Below are 17,644 nucleotides of genomic sequence, written 5' to 3'. Positions count from 1 at the left end.
TTTTATTTATTTATTCGACAGAGATAGAGACAGCCAGCGAGAGAGGGAACACAAGCAGGGGGAGTGGGGAGAGGAAGAAGCAGGCTCATAGCAGAAGAGCCTGATGTGGGGCTCGATCCCATAACACCGAGATCACGCCCTGAGCCAAAGGCAGACGCTTAACCGCTGCGCCACCCAGGCGCCCCTCAGATTCAATTTTTTAAAAACCAAGCAAGACAAAACAGAAACTGATCTTTCTGCCAGTTTGCAAATCCTGCTAGCTGTTATTTGGCATATTGGAATCTCTAAAACTTATCCCTGTAGAGCACAATTTAAATTAATATAGGTCTGATAGCGTCTCAGGAGGTTTTGATTAACAAACTCAATTCAGAACCTTTCAGAGGTACCATTTGGGGCACTCTGGAGGGCATAGCTGTGAACCTTTTCCCCCACCTTTAAAGCAGTCCATATACAAATAAAGCAAAATTTGATAAGTGATAATAGATACATAAAAAAAAATATGGCAGAGTCTGGAGGAAAGAGAAAGTGATGCCTAGGGGAAGGATGCTTGGAAGATGGTATTTGAACCCAGCCTTGGGAGGTAAGAAGGATCTCAGCAATCAGCATGGTGTATTACAGAGAAAACAGCATGCGAAGCTCGGATGGTGTATGAAAGGTAGCGCAGGGCCTATGCAGAGTGGCCCATAAACTGGGCTCTTAAATTACAACTCTTCTGGGTCCTATGATTAAGAGTGAGTTTGGGAAAATAAAGGGGAGGCCCAGGAGTCACAGGAGGTGAGGGAAGTAACCAACCCCTATAAAGGTGTATTTCTCAAAATGGTAACCTAGTACTTGAAAAATGTATTTTCTCAGATTGTATCGGGGATCAATTCAAGGGGAAGGGCAGAGCCTTGGTATCTTCATTCCAATAAATGTCCCAGGTGGTTGAGAAATAGATTAGGGAGGATAGGAGGTGGGGTGAGGGTCAGATTATGTAAAGCTTGCCAGTTATTCTGAGGAGTATGGACATTATTTTGTGGGCCATAGGGTGTAAGTGGGAGTGGAGGAGAGGAGGGGTTGTCATGATAAGGTGGTTTTCTCGGGTGATCTGCGGCAGCAGTGGTGAGGATTTACGTAGGACGGGAAGAGGCCAGGAGATGTTGTGAGTTAGACCTCCCCCAGGGAGGTCTCTTCAGGTGGCCCTCTGGGGTGGGTGTTGAGAACAGGTTCAAGGGGGTCTCACACTAGCAAATCCCAAGATTTGATGTGATCACTTGTTTCTTCATGTCTTTCTAGAACTTTCATTCTAAAATTTCATTCAAGATTAGGTTTTGTTACTCATTTCTAGGCTTATTTTACACTTGTCGGGTGACCCTTCTGTTAAAGAACCTCTTGATCCATTCCATATTGTTATGAATTATACAGGTGTATTTGACTTTTCCACTTCTTTATTCGTATTCCTTTCATTACTGTCTCCTTTCTGGTTTTTTATTTTCCTTTTTTACAGATTTGCTTCTAAAATTGTAAGAGCAGGACGTGGTAAAATGGAGAAATGGGAATACAAAATAAGTGTTAAGGTTCTGACATAGTTATATGCAAATCAGGTAATTTAAATAGAAGTCTCTAGGGGGAAAAATCACCAAAAACAAAAATTGTGAAAAGTGAACTGACCATTTAAAGCAGGGATGGGCAAACTGGTGGCCTGTTTGGCCTGGCCTGTTTTGTACAGTCTGTTTAGCTAACAATGGTTTTTATATTTTTCAAGTGTTTTTTTAAGGGGAAGGCTATGTGACAGCGTGTGGCCTACTGAGCCTAAAATATTTATTATCTGCTAGCCCATTAGAGAAAAAGTCGCTGACTCGTGCTTTAAAGAGTCCATCTTAATATGATTACAAAACTTCAGGATTGAAAATAATTTACTAGGTTTGAGTCTTTATGAGTTGAATACTCCGGTGAAGTTTAGAGAAAAATATTAGCTTTAGAAATGTTGGGGCAGCTAAAGAGAAAGAGTACACTTCTAAATAATAGGATATAAGCCTAGATAAACAACTTAAAAATATAGGAAAGATACTCTGGGTGACGGGGAAAGAGACAATTTGATTGTTTGCTACGTGCATGCTGAGTGCTTTGTATACATAAACTCACTTATTTCCCCTAATACTGTGAAAAGAGGAACACTGTCATCCATGTGATAAGGGGGAGTATGCATCTTTGCATTTTATTTTGTTTTATTTTTTATTTTTTTAAGATTTACTCATTTATTTGAGAGAGAGAGAGAGCGAGCACAAGTTCGAGAGAGCAGGGTTGGGGGTGCAGATGGAGAGTCTTAAGCCAACTCCACACTGAGTGTGGAGCCCAACTCGGGGCTTGATCTCGTGACCCTGAGATCATGACTCGAGCCGAAACCCAAGAGTTGGACACTCAACCAACTGTACCACCCAGGTGCCCCTTTATTGCATTTTACACTTGGGAGCCTGCAGAGAGAGAACACGTTCCAATTGTTCGTACAGGGAAGAGACAGACAATGGTGTGTGGGGAGGAGGTGGTGGCTAGTGCTGGTGTTAAGTAGGAGACTGAGAAATAGCCATATCGATCCTGTTCTTGAGGCAGTTCCTGGTGCTTCCACCACATTTCATCACAGGCTCATAAATAACACATTGGTGGCCAGCGTTTTACAGGATCAAAAATACCTCCAGGGTTACACTGTGATAAACGTGGCTAAGCTATTTAAGAGAGTTATCTGCTCTCTTCTGTTTTCCTCTCAGGCCAAACTGTCTTATAATTTAGTTTCTATTGTTCCCAAGTAGCACAGTAGAACCCTTCTGGGAGGGAAATTTTCTTATGGGGCCTTAGAGGGAATTACTTTAAGCCTGATTAAGTAGGGGTTCCTTGGGTCACTACTATCTGATGTTTTCTGTTATAGGCTGCTCAGGGACAAACAAAACTTTTTATTTTGTGTAGGCTAATACAAAGGAAAGGTGTTTGGTGAGGTCTTAAAAAATATTATTTAAGGTTTTTACATTGCCATAGATATGAGAAACTTTTCTGAAACCTTTTAATACAGTAGAAATACCATGTAACAGGATCACTCAGGCCACCCAGTTTGGGTTTGCTAGTTATCAGTCTCCCATCATGGTGAGAAAGATAAATGTGGAACTTCAGAACTGGTCAGAAAGTTTAATAGACTCTAAATATTAGAAAAATTAATTAAAAAATAAATAATGCATGATCACAGTACGGAAGTCAAAAGGGACACAAGTGATGACAGTGAAAAGTAAATCTTCTGCCTCCCTTTTCCAGAAGTGGCCATCACCACTTTCTTTCCTTTTTTTTTTCTTAAAGATGTTATTTATTCATCTGAGAGACAGTGAGAGAGAGCACATGAGCAGGGGCAGAGGGAGAGGGAGAAGCAGGCTCCCCTGCTGAGCAGGGGGCCACCTCGGGGCTCGATCCCAGAACCGTGGGATCATGATCTGAGCCGAAGGCAGACACTTAACTGGCTGAGCCACCCAGGCGCCGCCCCCGTTACCATTTTCTTGTAATTATTGCTGGTGTGAAGTAGGAGACCAAGAAACAGCCCGGCTGATAAGTCCTAGACACTGTTCACATCTGTGATTATACAAGTGTGTCTGTGTGTACATATGCATATGCTTTCTCTTTTCCATACAGGGTAGCATCGAAATGGTGTTTCTACACCTTCCTTTTTTTTTTTCAGTGAACAAGTAATCTTGAAGGTTCCATACAACGCTGGTAAATAGAGAGCTGCTGAGTTAGTTTTCCTGGCTTCATTGTATTCCACTGAATGGCTGTTTGGCAGTTCATTGAATTTGTCTCCCTGATGGATGTTAAATTGTTTTCTGCTTTTCTGCTATTAGTGAACAGTGCTCCAGTGAACCATTATCTTCACATTTAAGTCTGGATTCTGCCTGCAAGGAAAAACTAGCTAGTTGCATAGAACAGATAAAATGAAATTAGTACCTCTAGCGTGGTCTGTGTGGATAAAGTGGTGGTTCAGACCAGGCATGCTGGAGGTGAGCCTTGTTTTGATTATTGGAGGTGAGAAGGTTTGTCCTGATTCTGTGGATTTACATCTGGGCTAGAGTGTTGCTTCTGTAAGAATATTACTGGTTGACCTAGTGGGATCTGATTTGGAATTTGCTTTAATGTATTCATTTATTTAGTTTTTTAGAACAAAACATTTTATTTCAGTTAGAAAACACCACTTATCTCATCCCCAGTAGAAAGAAATATCCATTTATTTATCTTCCTCTCCTATTCAGAGGCCCAGGAACAAATGATTTTATACAGTGTGAAATTTAGCAAATGTTCACACATAGAACCATGATAAAAAAAAAATTTTTTTTTTAAAGATTTTATTTATTTGACAGACAGAGAGCAGAAGCAGAGGGAGTGGCAGGCAGAGGGGGAGGGAGAAGCAGATTCCCCCACTGAGCAGGGAGCCCCATGTGGGACTCCATCCCAGGACCCTGGGATCATGACCTGAGCCAAAGGCAGATGCTTAACTGACTGAGCCACCCAGGTGCCCCCCAGTTTTTTTTTTTCTGTACAGGTGTTTTTTTTTTTTTTTAATTGAAGTATAGTTGACGGGATTTGTTTTTAAGTGAGGAATGCTACAATTATGTTTCTTTCCATATTTGTAATTTTTCAAGGCTTTATCAGTTTTAAAGTTGAGAATTTATCATATATTAAGTCATTTTTCTATAAATAGACATAGAATAAGTAGTTATTAATAATCATTAAGGTGTTTTTAAAAACACTTTTTTCATCATCTTAAAATAATTTTTAGTTGCTTCCAATTCTGTGTAGCTCTAGTTTTCATATAAAGTTCACACAAGGTTAGCTCTTTCTTTTTACATAAATTCCCTTTCTAATATCAGTATATTTTCTCAAGCTTTTTTCCCCCCTTCTTATCCTTGCTAATTTTTAAATCTTCCATTGAAATTAAAATAAGAAATGATTATCTTTGAGTGATGGGATTATGACAGACTTTCACTTTAAAAAAATACTAATTTTTTTAAACTGTATATTTTAACTTTAAGAAATGTAACTGAGAAATAGTAAATAATACTTTACTTTTTGTTTTGTAACCCAAGATATATGAGAATGTTCTTTTGGATAGAGCAATGATTAAGCCACCCCAAATTTACTTTCTTCTCCTACATTGATTGCTCTCCCAGCAGCCTGCTTGGTGTGTGGTTCGATACTTACAAGTTCTGTGTCCTGTAGATTCCACAAGCTCTTTGAATGCAGGATCTAGAGCTCCCTCATTTCTCTTAACCTCCCACATGCCTGAACAAGTAGGTGCTTTATTTCTTTATTTCCTATGCCTACATGCAAAACCAGCAAGAATTCTTTTTTTAAATTGTTTTGTAGTTAGGCTGGAGGATATTTGGCTGACTTAAAAATTCTGTTCAGGGACACCTGGCTGGCTCAGTCGATAGAAAATGCAACTCTTGATCTCAGGGTCGTGAGGTCGAGCCCCATGTTGGGGTTAGAGTTTACTTTAAAAAAAAAAAAAAGAGAGAGAATCTGCTCAGTGAGGAGACGTGGCATGAAGGGTTGTGGTTGTGGTTTTGTCTGATGAAGTTTTTCTTGATTAACATGACTAAAGTTCCCATTGGCTGGTTTAGAACAGTGAAAATGAACGTTCTCCACATTTTTTTCATCTCCTTAAAAATTAGTATTCTAAGCTAGTTTTTGGACCGTTTTGAATAGCGCTGTTCGACAGGGAGTCACAAGTTAGGGATATAGGATGTTTTGGATAACTAATTTGGGTTTTTTCCTGATTATTTGCAGGCTTTAATTACCAGAGCAGTTTCAGCCGAACTATTTTTTTTTACTTCTTTAAAAATATGTCACACATTGTCTTGTCCCGTTAGGCAGAATACGACTAAACACAATTTAGTCTTTTTGTAGTGAATCGGAGCTGCCATTATATATGTTCTCCCAAAGAGGTGGGTGCTGTGAAATACAAAGGGGGACCTGAAGAGATAGATCTTAAAGAGCTTGTTTTCTTGTCTTACTTCGTCTGTCATCTTTTTTTTTTTTTTTTTTTTTTTCCCGTCCACAATATCATTTGCTTCTTGTAAAAGTACAGGGAAGAGTGACCCGGGAAGAAGAATATGGCCACCTTCCAGTCAAGTTAGTGAATCAAAGCTTGAGGCAGTCTTTACACTGAGTTGGGGTTCATTTCTGAATAAAAGTCATGTTTACTGTCTTTATCAAGGTCCTTTTGGCTATTGGGGTCATGCAGAGTTTTAAGAATCATTCGTGGATCAGTGGTAAGATGTGCCCCACTAGCTTCTCGGTCAAGGGCAGTGCACTCTTTCATTCCGTGAGCGTTAAAATTTGTTGTTTAGGTGTCTGGATACCCATCTCATAATTATCTAAGAAAAGAGAAGATTTCCCACCTCCTGTTGAAGAAGGCCTTGGTTTTGCATTGGTGGCTCTTGGTTGCCCTCCAGTTCTCAGATACACCTGCCAGTTTGCTCAGTTCCATTCCCCTCTGATGCCCCAGAACCTTTACTTGAAGGCCAAGAGTGAGCATGGAGAACATTTATCTTTTGTCTGGCAGATCGTCCCGGTGTAGTACATATATGTATATACACATATCCCTATATATATTTAGGGGGTTCTCCATTTTTTATGGTCTTGTGGCTTTTGACCATCAACACTCCCCTCCTCACCTGTTTGTTTGGCAGAGCAGAGTAGGATATCTGGGTGCTGGATTTTAGTTGGTGATAACTTCAACTTCTAGAAAAGTTTTCTTCAAGGCTATCAAAATCTTAATGTAGGAAATGATACACCTAAAAGATACCTACGGCTTACAAGGTGCACACAGTTTTGTACGTTCAGTGCAAAGTTTGCGTACAGTTCAGTAAAGGCTGAAGGGGAAAGTGGCCTGCTGGATGGTACATATTGGGACAGGGCTCTGTGAACTAACTGGTAAGCTGGTGCCTCTCCTTCCCTCCTCATCTCTACTCCCACCACCCATAAAAGTGTGTCCCTTCAAATATTACTTATCTTGTATTGGTTGGGAACTGGAGAGGTTCAGCCCTTAGAAATGATTGTTGAATTCCTCATACAAAATTTTTAGAGCTGCTTTTATTTTTCAAGAGGAGGAAATAAACTTACTTTCTTTGGTTTGTATACAGGTTCTAGTAAATACTGCATGCTGTGTTTTGATGTTGGTGGCTAAGCTAATCCAGTGTATTGTGTTTGGCCCTCTTCGAGTGAGTGAGAGGCAGGTAAGTCCGAACAGCAAGGATGGATTCTAGTGACCAGATTATTTTTTTTTAACTTTGTGTTTCGTATAGTTTTAAACTTACAGAAAGGTTGCATGAATATTCTGGAGAGCTTCCATACACCATTATCCAGTTCACAGTTGTCAACATTCTGTCATTTGTTTTCACATTTGCCTTTTATTTATATTATACATATTTTTTCTGATCCATTTGAGAGTAAGTTGTGGACGTCATACCCCTGTACCTCCAAATACTTCAGTATGTCTTTCCCAAGAGCAAGGACATTTTCTTATGTAACCGTAGCACAATGATCAAAATCAGGAAACTTAGCATTGATAAAATACTTTATGGAATCCACAGTCCATGTTCAGTGTAGCCAGGTTGTCCCAATATTGTTCTTTATAGCTGTTTCCCCCATGACGTTCATGAATGTAGTTTTTAAAGAAGCATAGATTTGTTTTAGTTTGAATAATGATAAACATCACACTTTAAAATGTAGGTTCTTTTCCAAAGGAATTACCAATATAGATTCTTTTCCAAAGGACGTACCGAGATTTAAGTTTCTCCCTTTGGACAAGTGAATTAAGATTCATCATTCCACAAGCAGAAAATTAGGTGACTTGTTTTTGTTTCAGGTGGGAGAGTCTGACCTTGGAGCATTACTCCCAGAAGGTAGACCTGTCTGAGCAGGAGACACTTTTAATAAAGAATGTACCACAAGCATACTGTGCAGATGGGCAGTCCCCCAAGGATTTTAGCATAGAATGTAGAATGGTATGTTTAAAAATAAGAATTTAGAACTGGCCTTAAAACAACAACATACAAACAACTAGATTTCACTTCATCTTATCCCAGCGATGAGACACAGGGACCTGCTCCCTTGAACTTACGTTGGCCTCACGCCTTACCTACCTTTGCAACCCATGCCCCCTGTTATCAGATCAGCTGAGGTCCTTGTTCAGAGCTAAACCGAGGTTACTGTGTGGCTGAGCCTTGGATGCTGTTATGAACAGGACTGTTTATTCTCCCAGAGAGTTTTCATTAGTGAGTATTCGGTACTTTCTCCAAAATATCAACTCCAGAGATCTCCCAGGTAGCATCTGTGGAAGGTCGTTTTGGGGTAGAAATCAAAAGCTCCTTTTGATCCTTCTTTCTTTGTGAAGAAAAACTTCTGGCTTGCAGGCCAGAAATTGGTCAGGCCAGGCTAGCCATCTCCTTGCTGGTGGATTGAATGGGCACCAGTGGGCCTTAATCTACTGTTTTTGTTTTTCTGAAATGTTAAATATCTGCTCAAAATTTTCAGAAAACATTGCCTTGGAACATTACAGAGATTTTTACGATACCCAGAGGTAACAGGCACATCTGTTATCCTACTTCGCGTTTTTCAGTACAGATCACAGCTTTCATTTGTTTTATTTATTAATTTAAAACTTCTTATTTGAGCATAGTTGACACACAGTGTTAGGTTAGTTTCAGCTACACGACACAGTGATTCCAATCTCTATACACGTGCTGTGCTCACCACCGTGATGACTTTTTTTTTTTTTTTTTTTTTTTGGCTAAGTGTCATCCAGTGGCATTTATCAAGCGCTAGTTTGAGTGAGAACTCTGCAGAACTGACATGGGTTTGCTCTGTGAGTGATTCAAAGAAGTTCAAGAAATAAAGTCATGCTCTAGGCAAAGACATTGAATGCTGAAAATGGGATAAAAATGAAACTGTTCATGGAGGTTTAGAGCAAGGAATTTTTTTTTAAAGTGTATAATGCCTACTACGGCACATGTCCAAGCAGCATATGTATATTAGCTTAGGTAGTTTCTCCACCAGTTGTGGGAGGTGGATACCAGGCTCCTAAGGCCTGTCTTAGAGATGGCGAGAACAAAGCACAGGAACGTTAAGTGACTTGTCGCAAGTCGCACAGCAAATACATGGTGGGGTGAAGATTCAAGACCCACAAGATGGCCCAAGATGTCCTGGGTTCACCTTGTACTTCACTTGTCCCAGATCTGGAAACAGGCCTCACCAAAGATTCCTAGTTCCATTTGTTCTTTGTGCAAATGGTGTATAGTCAGTACAGTGCATAAAAGTTCTCAAAATAATAATCTTATCTTTTAGTGACTACTAAAATTTGTTACACATTTAGGCTCAGTTATTTCTGTTTCTATTTAGTTTTGCTTTTTTTTCTTTTAATTCTTTGAATTTGTGTAACATTTATATGGTTCAGAACTATTTCTGAGAATATATTTAGGAGTCCTGTTTCATTCTTACCTCTTTACTCAGTTCCCATCCCTCCCACAGATGGCTTGATCGGGTGTTTTAGGGGCTAGACTCCCCTCCTTGACCTTTTTTCTTCAGGGTAGTGAAGATTTTAAAAACTGGGTATCCTCCATGTAGGCAGAGCACTCTCGCACTGGCCCTGGGAGAGTGTGTTTATACAGCTTCTTTGCAAACCAGGTGAGTGGCACCTACTAGAAACCATAAACATGTTCGTAACCTTCGATTCAATAACGCTGGAGAAATAGAAACTTTGGCAGAGATATTCATTGCAACATTTTCCGAATGGAGACAAAAGCAATTTCGTTGTCCATCTGTAACCACTAAAATGGTATATTCACGGACTATTCCCTGATACTGGTAAGCTTCTCACAATATGAGAAGTGAAATAAAGCAGACTACAAAATTAAGGTTTTGCACATTAGAAAGAAGTCAAGAAAAACGCTAAGGCATCATTTTTGTTTTACTTTTCTTACCGATTATAGGCTGGTGAGTGAGCATGTGTTATTTTTTAATCTGAAGGATGTCTAAAAAAAAAAAGCCTAATCTTTTCTGTTGTTTACGAATCCGAAGAGCAGAAGTACTAAAAATGATACTTGTAGCCTTCACCATTTTTACAATTTTGTGTTGAAAGTATTTATATTATTCTTAATTACAAGGTACTAAACTAATATCACTCCCCTTTTGATGGCTAAAATTTTATAACTGACTGCAGGTTACAATCCAGAGTCTACACGTGGCTTTCTAGGTGCCTTACCTTTATTCTTTAGAGAGTTTGTTTTTTTTCTTTACCTTCTAATGTCTTGCGGACAAATGTTAGAAAGCTGAATGTAGAATATATTTTCTCCAGAGCAGCCGGTTTTTGTTGTGTTAACTTCTCTTAAATAGGTTAGATGTCATACTAACCTTTATAAATGTTTGTCTTTTCAGCACCTCAAAGACAAGTTCTGGAATTTTATTTTCTACAAGTTCATTTTCATTTTTGGTGTGCTGAATGTGCAGACGGTGGAAGAGGTGGTCATGTGGTGCCTCTGGTTTGCTGGACTTGTATTTCTACATCTGATGGTTCAGCTCTGCAAGGACCGATTTGAATACGTGAGTTTTTAGCCAAGCTTTCTGCTTGCTCAGTCGCACGTTTGCCAGGTTTGAATCGTGTTAAGATGAAGGAGCCGTAATGGGCACGTCCCGGGTAGGTCTCCGGGGCAAGGCTCCTAGATCAGGTAGCCACCGCCCATTTCTTGAGGAACTTCCTGCAGCGGCCAGAGAAGGCAGGATCAGTGTCTGTGCCACAGGTTCCCTCCCCTCCCCACTAGCAGATTGTGTTACAGTGCTCGTGGGGTCAGTTCACCTGCACAAACTGTTCCGATCACAGCGCGAGGAAAGCTTAATGTATACACTGAATAAAAGCGGCTGTCTTCCAGATATTTTCTGTTCTGGTTTCCTTCCGTTTTTTCCCTCTGATTCTTGGAGCCTTCCTTTGGACTAGTCTATACTGTTTCCACCCCTGGGCAAAGACTGAACTAACCCTCTCGTCTCCCTGGGTCCTGAGAGAAGTGAATCCTCTGTCTGGGTACAGGATCTGCCTCTTGGCTTCAGGTCAGAGCTGTGGGGGGAGCCCTCACTCTTTAGTGCCCCCCGGACGAATGTCATGGGTCCTGGGGAAATGCGTACCTACAGTTCTGCCCCTTGGTTACACCGCTCCGGGGCCTTGTTTGCTCCACGTTTCACCTGGTGCTTGGGGACAGGTGGTTCCTGCACCTCCGTGTGAGTTCATCTCGGTCGGAAAGCTGTTCAGGGTCAAGAGCAGGAGTGCCCAACCTCCCCTGCTCAGACTCCCAGCCCCAGGCCTCTGTCACCCACTGCTGCCTCTCCTTGTATACTGTTAACGTAGCTTTGTGATAGGGGCACTCCGCAGCTGGATGACACTTCCGTTGTCCCAGCCCTCAACACTGTAGGAATGTTCTCCAAGTGAATTTTCAGGAGGAGAGAGAGGGAGAGCAAGATGGAGAAAGAAACACAGCAGAATATGGTGGGGTCTGGATTGCTGTTGAACGTTGAAGGAGAGAATTACATACCTTTGGAAAATTGCTTGGAGAGAGGCTTAGCATCCCACCGGTAGTAGGAGCATCCTTGAGAATTTGAATTGAAAATATGATGATGTTGTTAATAGTCCGTAAATTAAGTGATAAAAATCTCTTAATATCTGCTCGCGCTCATAGGCTGGTTGGAGAATTTTGACCATCTGGGATGGGGTGCTTTTCTGTGCTTGGCGTTTGGCGGTGCTGCTAAGCCCAGATTCCTGAGCAAAGGCACCAAGACTAACCTTGAGTTTCTCAGGGAAGCTGAACATTGCCTTGAAGAGGAATGAGCTTCCTTCTCCTGTTTTGTGCATTTCAGCTTTCCTTTTCTCCCACCACACCCATGAGTAGCCACGGGCGAGTTCTGTCCCTGCTGGTGGCAATGCTGCTTTCTTGCTGTGGATTAGCGGTCGTCTGTTGTGTCACAGGCTACACCCATGGGGTGCACACGCTGGCTTTCATGGCAGCGGAGGTAAGATGTGCGTGCGGCTCTTGGTTCTGACCACACTCCTGTATATTTTCAAGTCACCCATGCAGTGGCGCAGGGATGTTAGGTCTTTTGTTTTAACAAGCAAATTTTGAATTCCTTGCTTTTGTGTTGGGTACTGGTATTGAAGGGAAAAATGTATGATTTCCTGTAATCCTTGCTACAACATAATATAATAAAAGGTAATTATTTTTGCCAGCATTTATATAGTGCTTACTGTATACTGAGGATTGCTCTAAATACCTGATGTTTATTGACTCATTTTATTATTCATGTTTATAAATGGGGAAACTGGTGTAGAGGGTGCAGTGAATTAATTTAAGTTTCCAGAGCGAGCAGTGGCACAATCCAAAAACTGGGTTTTCTTTTTAGATAGGGTGTAAATTAAGATTTTATAGAAAAATATAAATATGTAAGCCATATTCTTTATTTTGGAAGACTAATCTGAGATATTCATGTATATTTTAAGTTTACTTTTGAGCCTTTCTGCACCCCTTATATGCAGTTGCTATCTTTGCTGTTATCCTCAGGCCAAAGGCAAAATATTTTTATCTTTACAATAATTGCTACTATTAAGGAAAAAAATGAAAAATAGATCATTAAAGTTAATTAACTGATATCAAAACACTAAGTTTGAACTATTTGGGAATTTGTTAGAATTGGGTTAAAATTTATTGGGGTGCCTGGCTGGGTCAGTCAGTAGAGTGACTTCTGATCTGGGGGTTGTGAATTCGAGCCCCACGTTGGGGGTAACGGTTTATTTTAAAAAATTAAAAAAAATTTTTAAATTTTGTTTAATAGCACTGATTTCAGAATATGATGCAGTAGTGTAAGTAAAATTAGGAAAGGAACGTTTAAGTACTTAGTAAAACATTCGCAGTTCTAAGTGAATACTGTCTGTATGTGTATATTTCTCTTGAAAAAAATCTGTAAAAATTTTTTTGCACTGATTTATTAGTTTGCTTTAGATATGTTTTATAATAAATCACCATTTACATGACAGTCTGGTTTTTCTGCTTTTTACTTTTAATTACTATTAAGCCAAACTTTGGAAAAGGTATATCTAAAAATAAAGACATTTAAATTAGGCCTACTGGATCATACCATAGTACATATTTTTATTTTAGCTCATTACTGTTGTTTAAGATAATAATGTTACAGATTTTATATTTTGAACTTAATCATATTTTTATATTTATAGTGTTTCTCTAAGTAAAATATTTTCCATTTATAAATTGGGATTTCCAAATCTCAAACAATGTAAGAGATCTATTCGTAGTTTGAGGAGATTATTAAAGTATCAATTTCTATAACGTAAAATACCATGAAGGGCTCAGTTTATCCTTTATTTCCTTCATTCTTTTTGGTGTTGTGTACGAGGGGAGTGTCCAGAGCGTTCCGTAGAGAGCAGGTACCCGTCTCGGATGGGGGTACGTGAGCGATACTTTGAGTATAGGATCGCCACGTAGTCAAACACCCTTTGAGGTAATCAGTGGTGGTGACTTCCTGCTGTACGGAACAGAAGTGATTGTCAGAAGACTAGAATGAACGTCAGGATTGTAGAAGGCAGCCCCGGGAGAGGGACAGGGGTAATCAGTTGTCACCTATTAACAGAAAAAGGCTCAATGAAAGTTGTTTTTTAGGATGAAAATATTCTGTGGAAATTTGAAGCAGATAAAAAATAGTTGGCGAGCTTAAACAACCTGCTTTTTTTTTCTTTCATTTTTGTTGATATAATTGACGTACAGCGTTGTATAAATTTAAGGTGCACAGCCTGATGATTAACTGACATAGATTGTGAAGTGATTATCACAGTACGTTTCCTTAACATCCATCATCTCATCATAGATACAGAAAAAGGAAGAAGAGGGTTTTTTCCTTGTGATGAGAACTTGTAGGATCTACCCTCTCTGCAGCTTTCAGATATCAACCATGTTAACTGCAGTCATTAGTTGGATGTGACATCCCCGGTCCTTATGTATCTTGTAACTGGAAGTTTGTACCTTCCGACCACATTCATCCCATTCCCCCACCACACCCCCCCGGGAATAACCTGTGTTTTAATTGAACTGAGAAATGCTTGCCTCTTATCTTTTTGTAAAAGTAAGTTTGGCCTACGCAATTCTGAATTTTACTAAAGAAAAAATACATCTTTCTTTATAGTCTCTTCTTGTGACAGTGAGGACTGCTCATGTGATTTTACGGTGAGTAGAAATTTGGGAGGGAGGCGATTGAGGTCTACTCACTCCTACAGTTGATTCTAAGATGTCACATGTATAAAATCTATAAACACGTGGGGCGCCTGGGTGGCACAGTGGTTGAGTGTCTGCCTTCGGCTCAGGGCGTCAGGGTGTGATCCCGGTGTTATGGGATCGAGCCCCACATCAGGCTCCTCTGCTATGAGCCTGCTTCTTCCTCTCCACTCCCCCTGTTTGTGTTCCCTCTCTCGCTGGCTGTCTCTATCTCTGTCGAATAAATAAATAAAATCTTTAAAAAAAAAATCTATACGTGACTATACGGCATCATGTTGAAGCCAAAGTAAACTGCAACAGTAAGTTACTAAAATGATTTTCCTGTGTTCACTGCAGATATGTAATTCACCTCTGGGACCTCAACCATGAAGGGACGTGGGAAGGAAAAGGAACCTATGTCTATTACACAGATTTTGTCATGGAGCTCACTCTCTTGTCCCTGGACCTCATGCACCATATTCACATGTTGGTAAGCTTCCTCAGAAGGAGCTGTAACAGAGAGCTAAGTGTTTTAGAATCAGGAACCCTGGTTAGTCCATAAGAAGTGAAACATTTGTGGATAAACCTCTGGGTATAGAATAATGGCATGCACTTCGGCTGGAGCCCAGCTCAAGGAGGAGTTTACTGTTCTCCTAGGACACTCCGTGAACTCCACTGACCAAGTCACTGGTCATTCTTCTACCATGAAATTAAAGGGATACCGTATGCTCCCCCAAGTTTCCATGGCTTCTGACACGTAGCAGTTACTTTGTGGGGGGTAATGGGAACTCTTGCAGTGTTAGCTACTTTGTGAATTCATAAATTTTCTGCTTTATAATTAAAGAGAAAGCATTCGTACTTAATTTCTCCTACTTCATTGTTTACATTTTACTTTGCTGTGCAAGAAATTACAGTGTTGAAAATCTGCTTCCATGGTTAGCACTTCAGTGATCTAGTAATGGTGAGAATCAACATATTTGGTGGGCCGCTGATTTATACTATAAGCCTATTAAAGATGCATTTAAAAATTACTGGGTTGGCGTGCCTGGAAGGCACAGTCAGTTAAGTGTCTGACTCTTGGTTTCGGCTCAGGTTGTGAGATCGAGCCCCAAGTCAGGTTTCACACTCTGCGTGGAGTCTGCTTAAAACTCCCTTTCCCTCTCCCGGTGCTCTTCCCCCTGCCCCACAAATAAATAAACTTTATTTTTATTTATTTATGTATTTGTTTACATAAATAAATCTTTAAAAAAAGAACTGGTTTAGACACAGGACATTTCTAAGTCTGCTTTTTGAAAATAACTTTGAAAACATATTTAAAAAGAACATGTATAGCTTTTGTTTAAAGCTCCCCCAAATGCCCAGGGATAACTGTTAATGTTTTATTTTATTTATTGCTGCTCTTTATATTCAAATACATACAGTCATAAATTGTATTTTGGACATACAGTTTAGTTTTGCNTTTTTTTTTTTTTTTTTTTTTTTTTTTTGGCTAATGTATTACCTGTATTGTCCTGTGCTAGCCACAGTTCTGAACCATTGTAATGCCTTCAGGATAGGAATTCCATCATATAGATGTATGATGATGTAATTAACCAACCCTCATAATGGGTATTTCGATTGTATTCAGTTGTTTGCTATTTTCACATCTTTAATTTTTTATCACATTAGTTTTTCAAGATAGTTTTATCTGGCTTTTTTCACTTAAATATTTTCTCAGGTAATCTTTAAAAATGTTATACATAAGTGTAGTATAATATTAATATATACCTTTATTTTATAATAAGTACAATTAATGACTATATACGATTACATTATATGAACTTAAAACCTAACTATTTCCCTCCTGGGCATTTTGCTCATTTCCTGGTTTTCTTTTTTATAATTGCATGGATGGATGTCTTTGTGCACAAAGCTTCTAAATTTCTGACTAGTTCCTGAGAAAAGATAGCCGATGATGGAATGACTAGGCCGAAGAGTGTGTACATTGTTTATGGCAGCGAGATGAATTCATGCGTTTGCTCGGTGAAAGATCTTCACCTTCACCACCGATAAGAGCTTCTGTTGCACACCTCAGCTTTGTCACTAGCAAGTTCACATTCGTTCTCACTGTGTGTTTTGCTCTCTCCTTCCTGTGAAGTTGTTTGGCAACATCTGGCTGTCCATGGCCAGCTTGGTCATCTTCATGCAGCTGCGCTACCTGTTCCACGAAGTGCAGCGTCGCATCCGCCGGCACAAGAACTACTTGCGTGTGGTGGGCAACATGGAGGCCCGGTGAGTGAGCGCACGCCTGTGTTGCCCAGCTGGCCTCAGCGCAGATCTTTCATAACAGAGCCCTGGTGATATGAGAACCACTTTTGTTAGCTGTTAACAGAAGGGCGAAGACAGTAAGTGGAGGCTCTGGAGGACTGCCAGGTGTGAATCCTCACCTGTGTGAGGATTTGCTGTGTCGTTTGGGGGGCACCTTAATTAAATCTCTGTGCCCCAGTTGCTTGGGCTCTAGGGGTGATAGCAGAGCCTTCGTCCTGGTGCTGTTGGGAGGAGTCAGTGGGGGTAATGCAGGTAACATGCTTAGAGCAGTATGGGTATGTCGTGGCTGCTCAATAAATACTAGGTGGTTCTTAGTATGCCATTATTTTTATCATCATCATCATCATCATTAAGCGGAAGCTTCCTTGGGCTTCTGTGCTCTGTTTTACGAAGTGGGTCTCACTTATTCCTTCCACATGCGTGTTTACACACATACGTGCTCTTAACCTCACTGAAGGAGGGACTCACTTGCCACCCTGCAGGTGTGAGATCAGTGGGTATCATTTAGTGTCCTGGGGAACAGTTTGGCTCTCTAGGGGTGGGTCTTAACTCCTCTGGTTTGCCCAGAAATGTTCCCTCGAGTCTTTTTTAGCTAATGTGTTATGTTGAAGAAACTAACAGCTGTTGTTGAGACAGAGTTCGTTTCTGTGTATACGTTTCTTGCTCTTTAATGGGCTATGAAGAGAAGGCAGGTGTAATGTTTTTGATGGTTGGGATGTTTAACTGAACCAGAGTCCAGTGTAACTGCTGTCGGAGGGGGAAGTTTATGACGTGGCACGCAGTGTACGTGTGTGGGATTGACAGAGGTGGCTGCCGGCTGTGTTCGTGTCTTACAGGTTTGCGGTTGCAACGCCAGAGGAGCTGGCTGTCAACAACGACGACTGTGCCATCTGCTGGGACTCCATGCAGGCCGCGAGGAAACTGCCCTGCGGACATCTTTTCCACAAGTAGGGACTGGTGTTCTGTCCAGGGCATGGGGGTGCTTTTCATGCTGGGGCTCCAGACCAGTCCTAGCAGGGGAGTGG

The 17,644-nt window shown here is 40.5% G+C and overlaps 1 protein-coding gene across 1 annotated transcript in view; it reads left to right on the top strand.

The window, feature by feature from the left end:
* The window catches only part of AMFR (autocrine motility factor receptor), a 41,232-nt gene that overhangs the window by 1,926 nt on the left and 21,662 nt on the right, over nt 1-17,644 (top strand). The window contains exons 2-8 of the mRNA XM_034638457.1: nt 7,155-7,247; nt 10,447-10,611; nt 11,914-12,066; nt 14,245-14,285; nt 14,670-14,802; nt 16,450-16,583; nt 17,456-17,566. Of these exons, the coding sequence (XP_034494348.1) occupies nt 7,155-7,247; nt 10,447-10,611; nt 11,914-12,066; nt 14,245-14,285; nt 14,670-14,802; nt 16,450-16,583; nt 17,456-17,566 (830 nt within the window). The remainder of the gene's footprint in view (nt 1-7,154; nt 7,248-10,446; nt 10,612-11,913; nt 12,067-14,244; nt 14,286-14,669; nt 14,803-16,449; nt 16,584-17,455; nt 17,567-17,644) is intronic.

The sequence above is a fragment of the Ailuropoda melanoleuca genome, chromosome 12, assembly GCF_002007445.2.
Source record: "Ailuropoda melanoleuca isolate Jingjing chromosome 12, ASM200744v2, whole genome shotgun sequence".
NCBI classification, from domain to species: Eukaryota; Metazoa; Chordata; class Mammalia; order Carnivora; family Ursidae; genus Ailuropoda; species Ailuropoda melanoleuca.
This window is presented reverse-complemented; position numbering and strand designations above follow the sequence as displayed.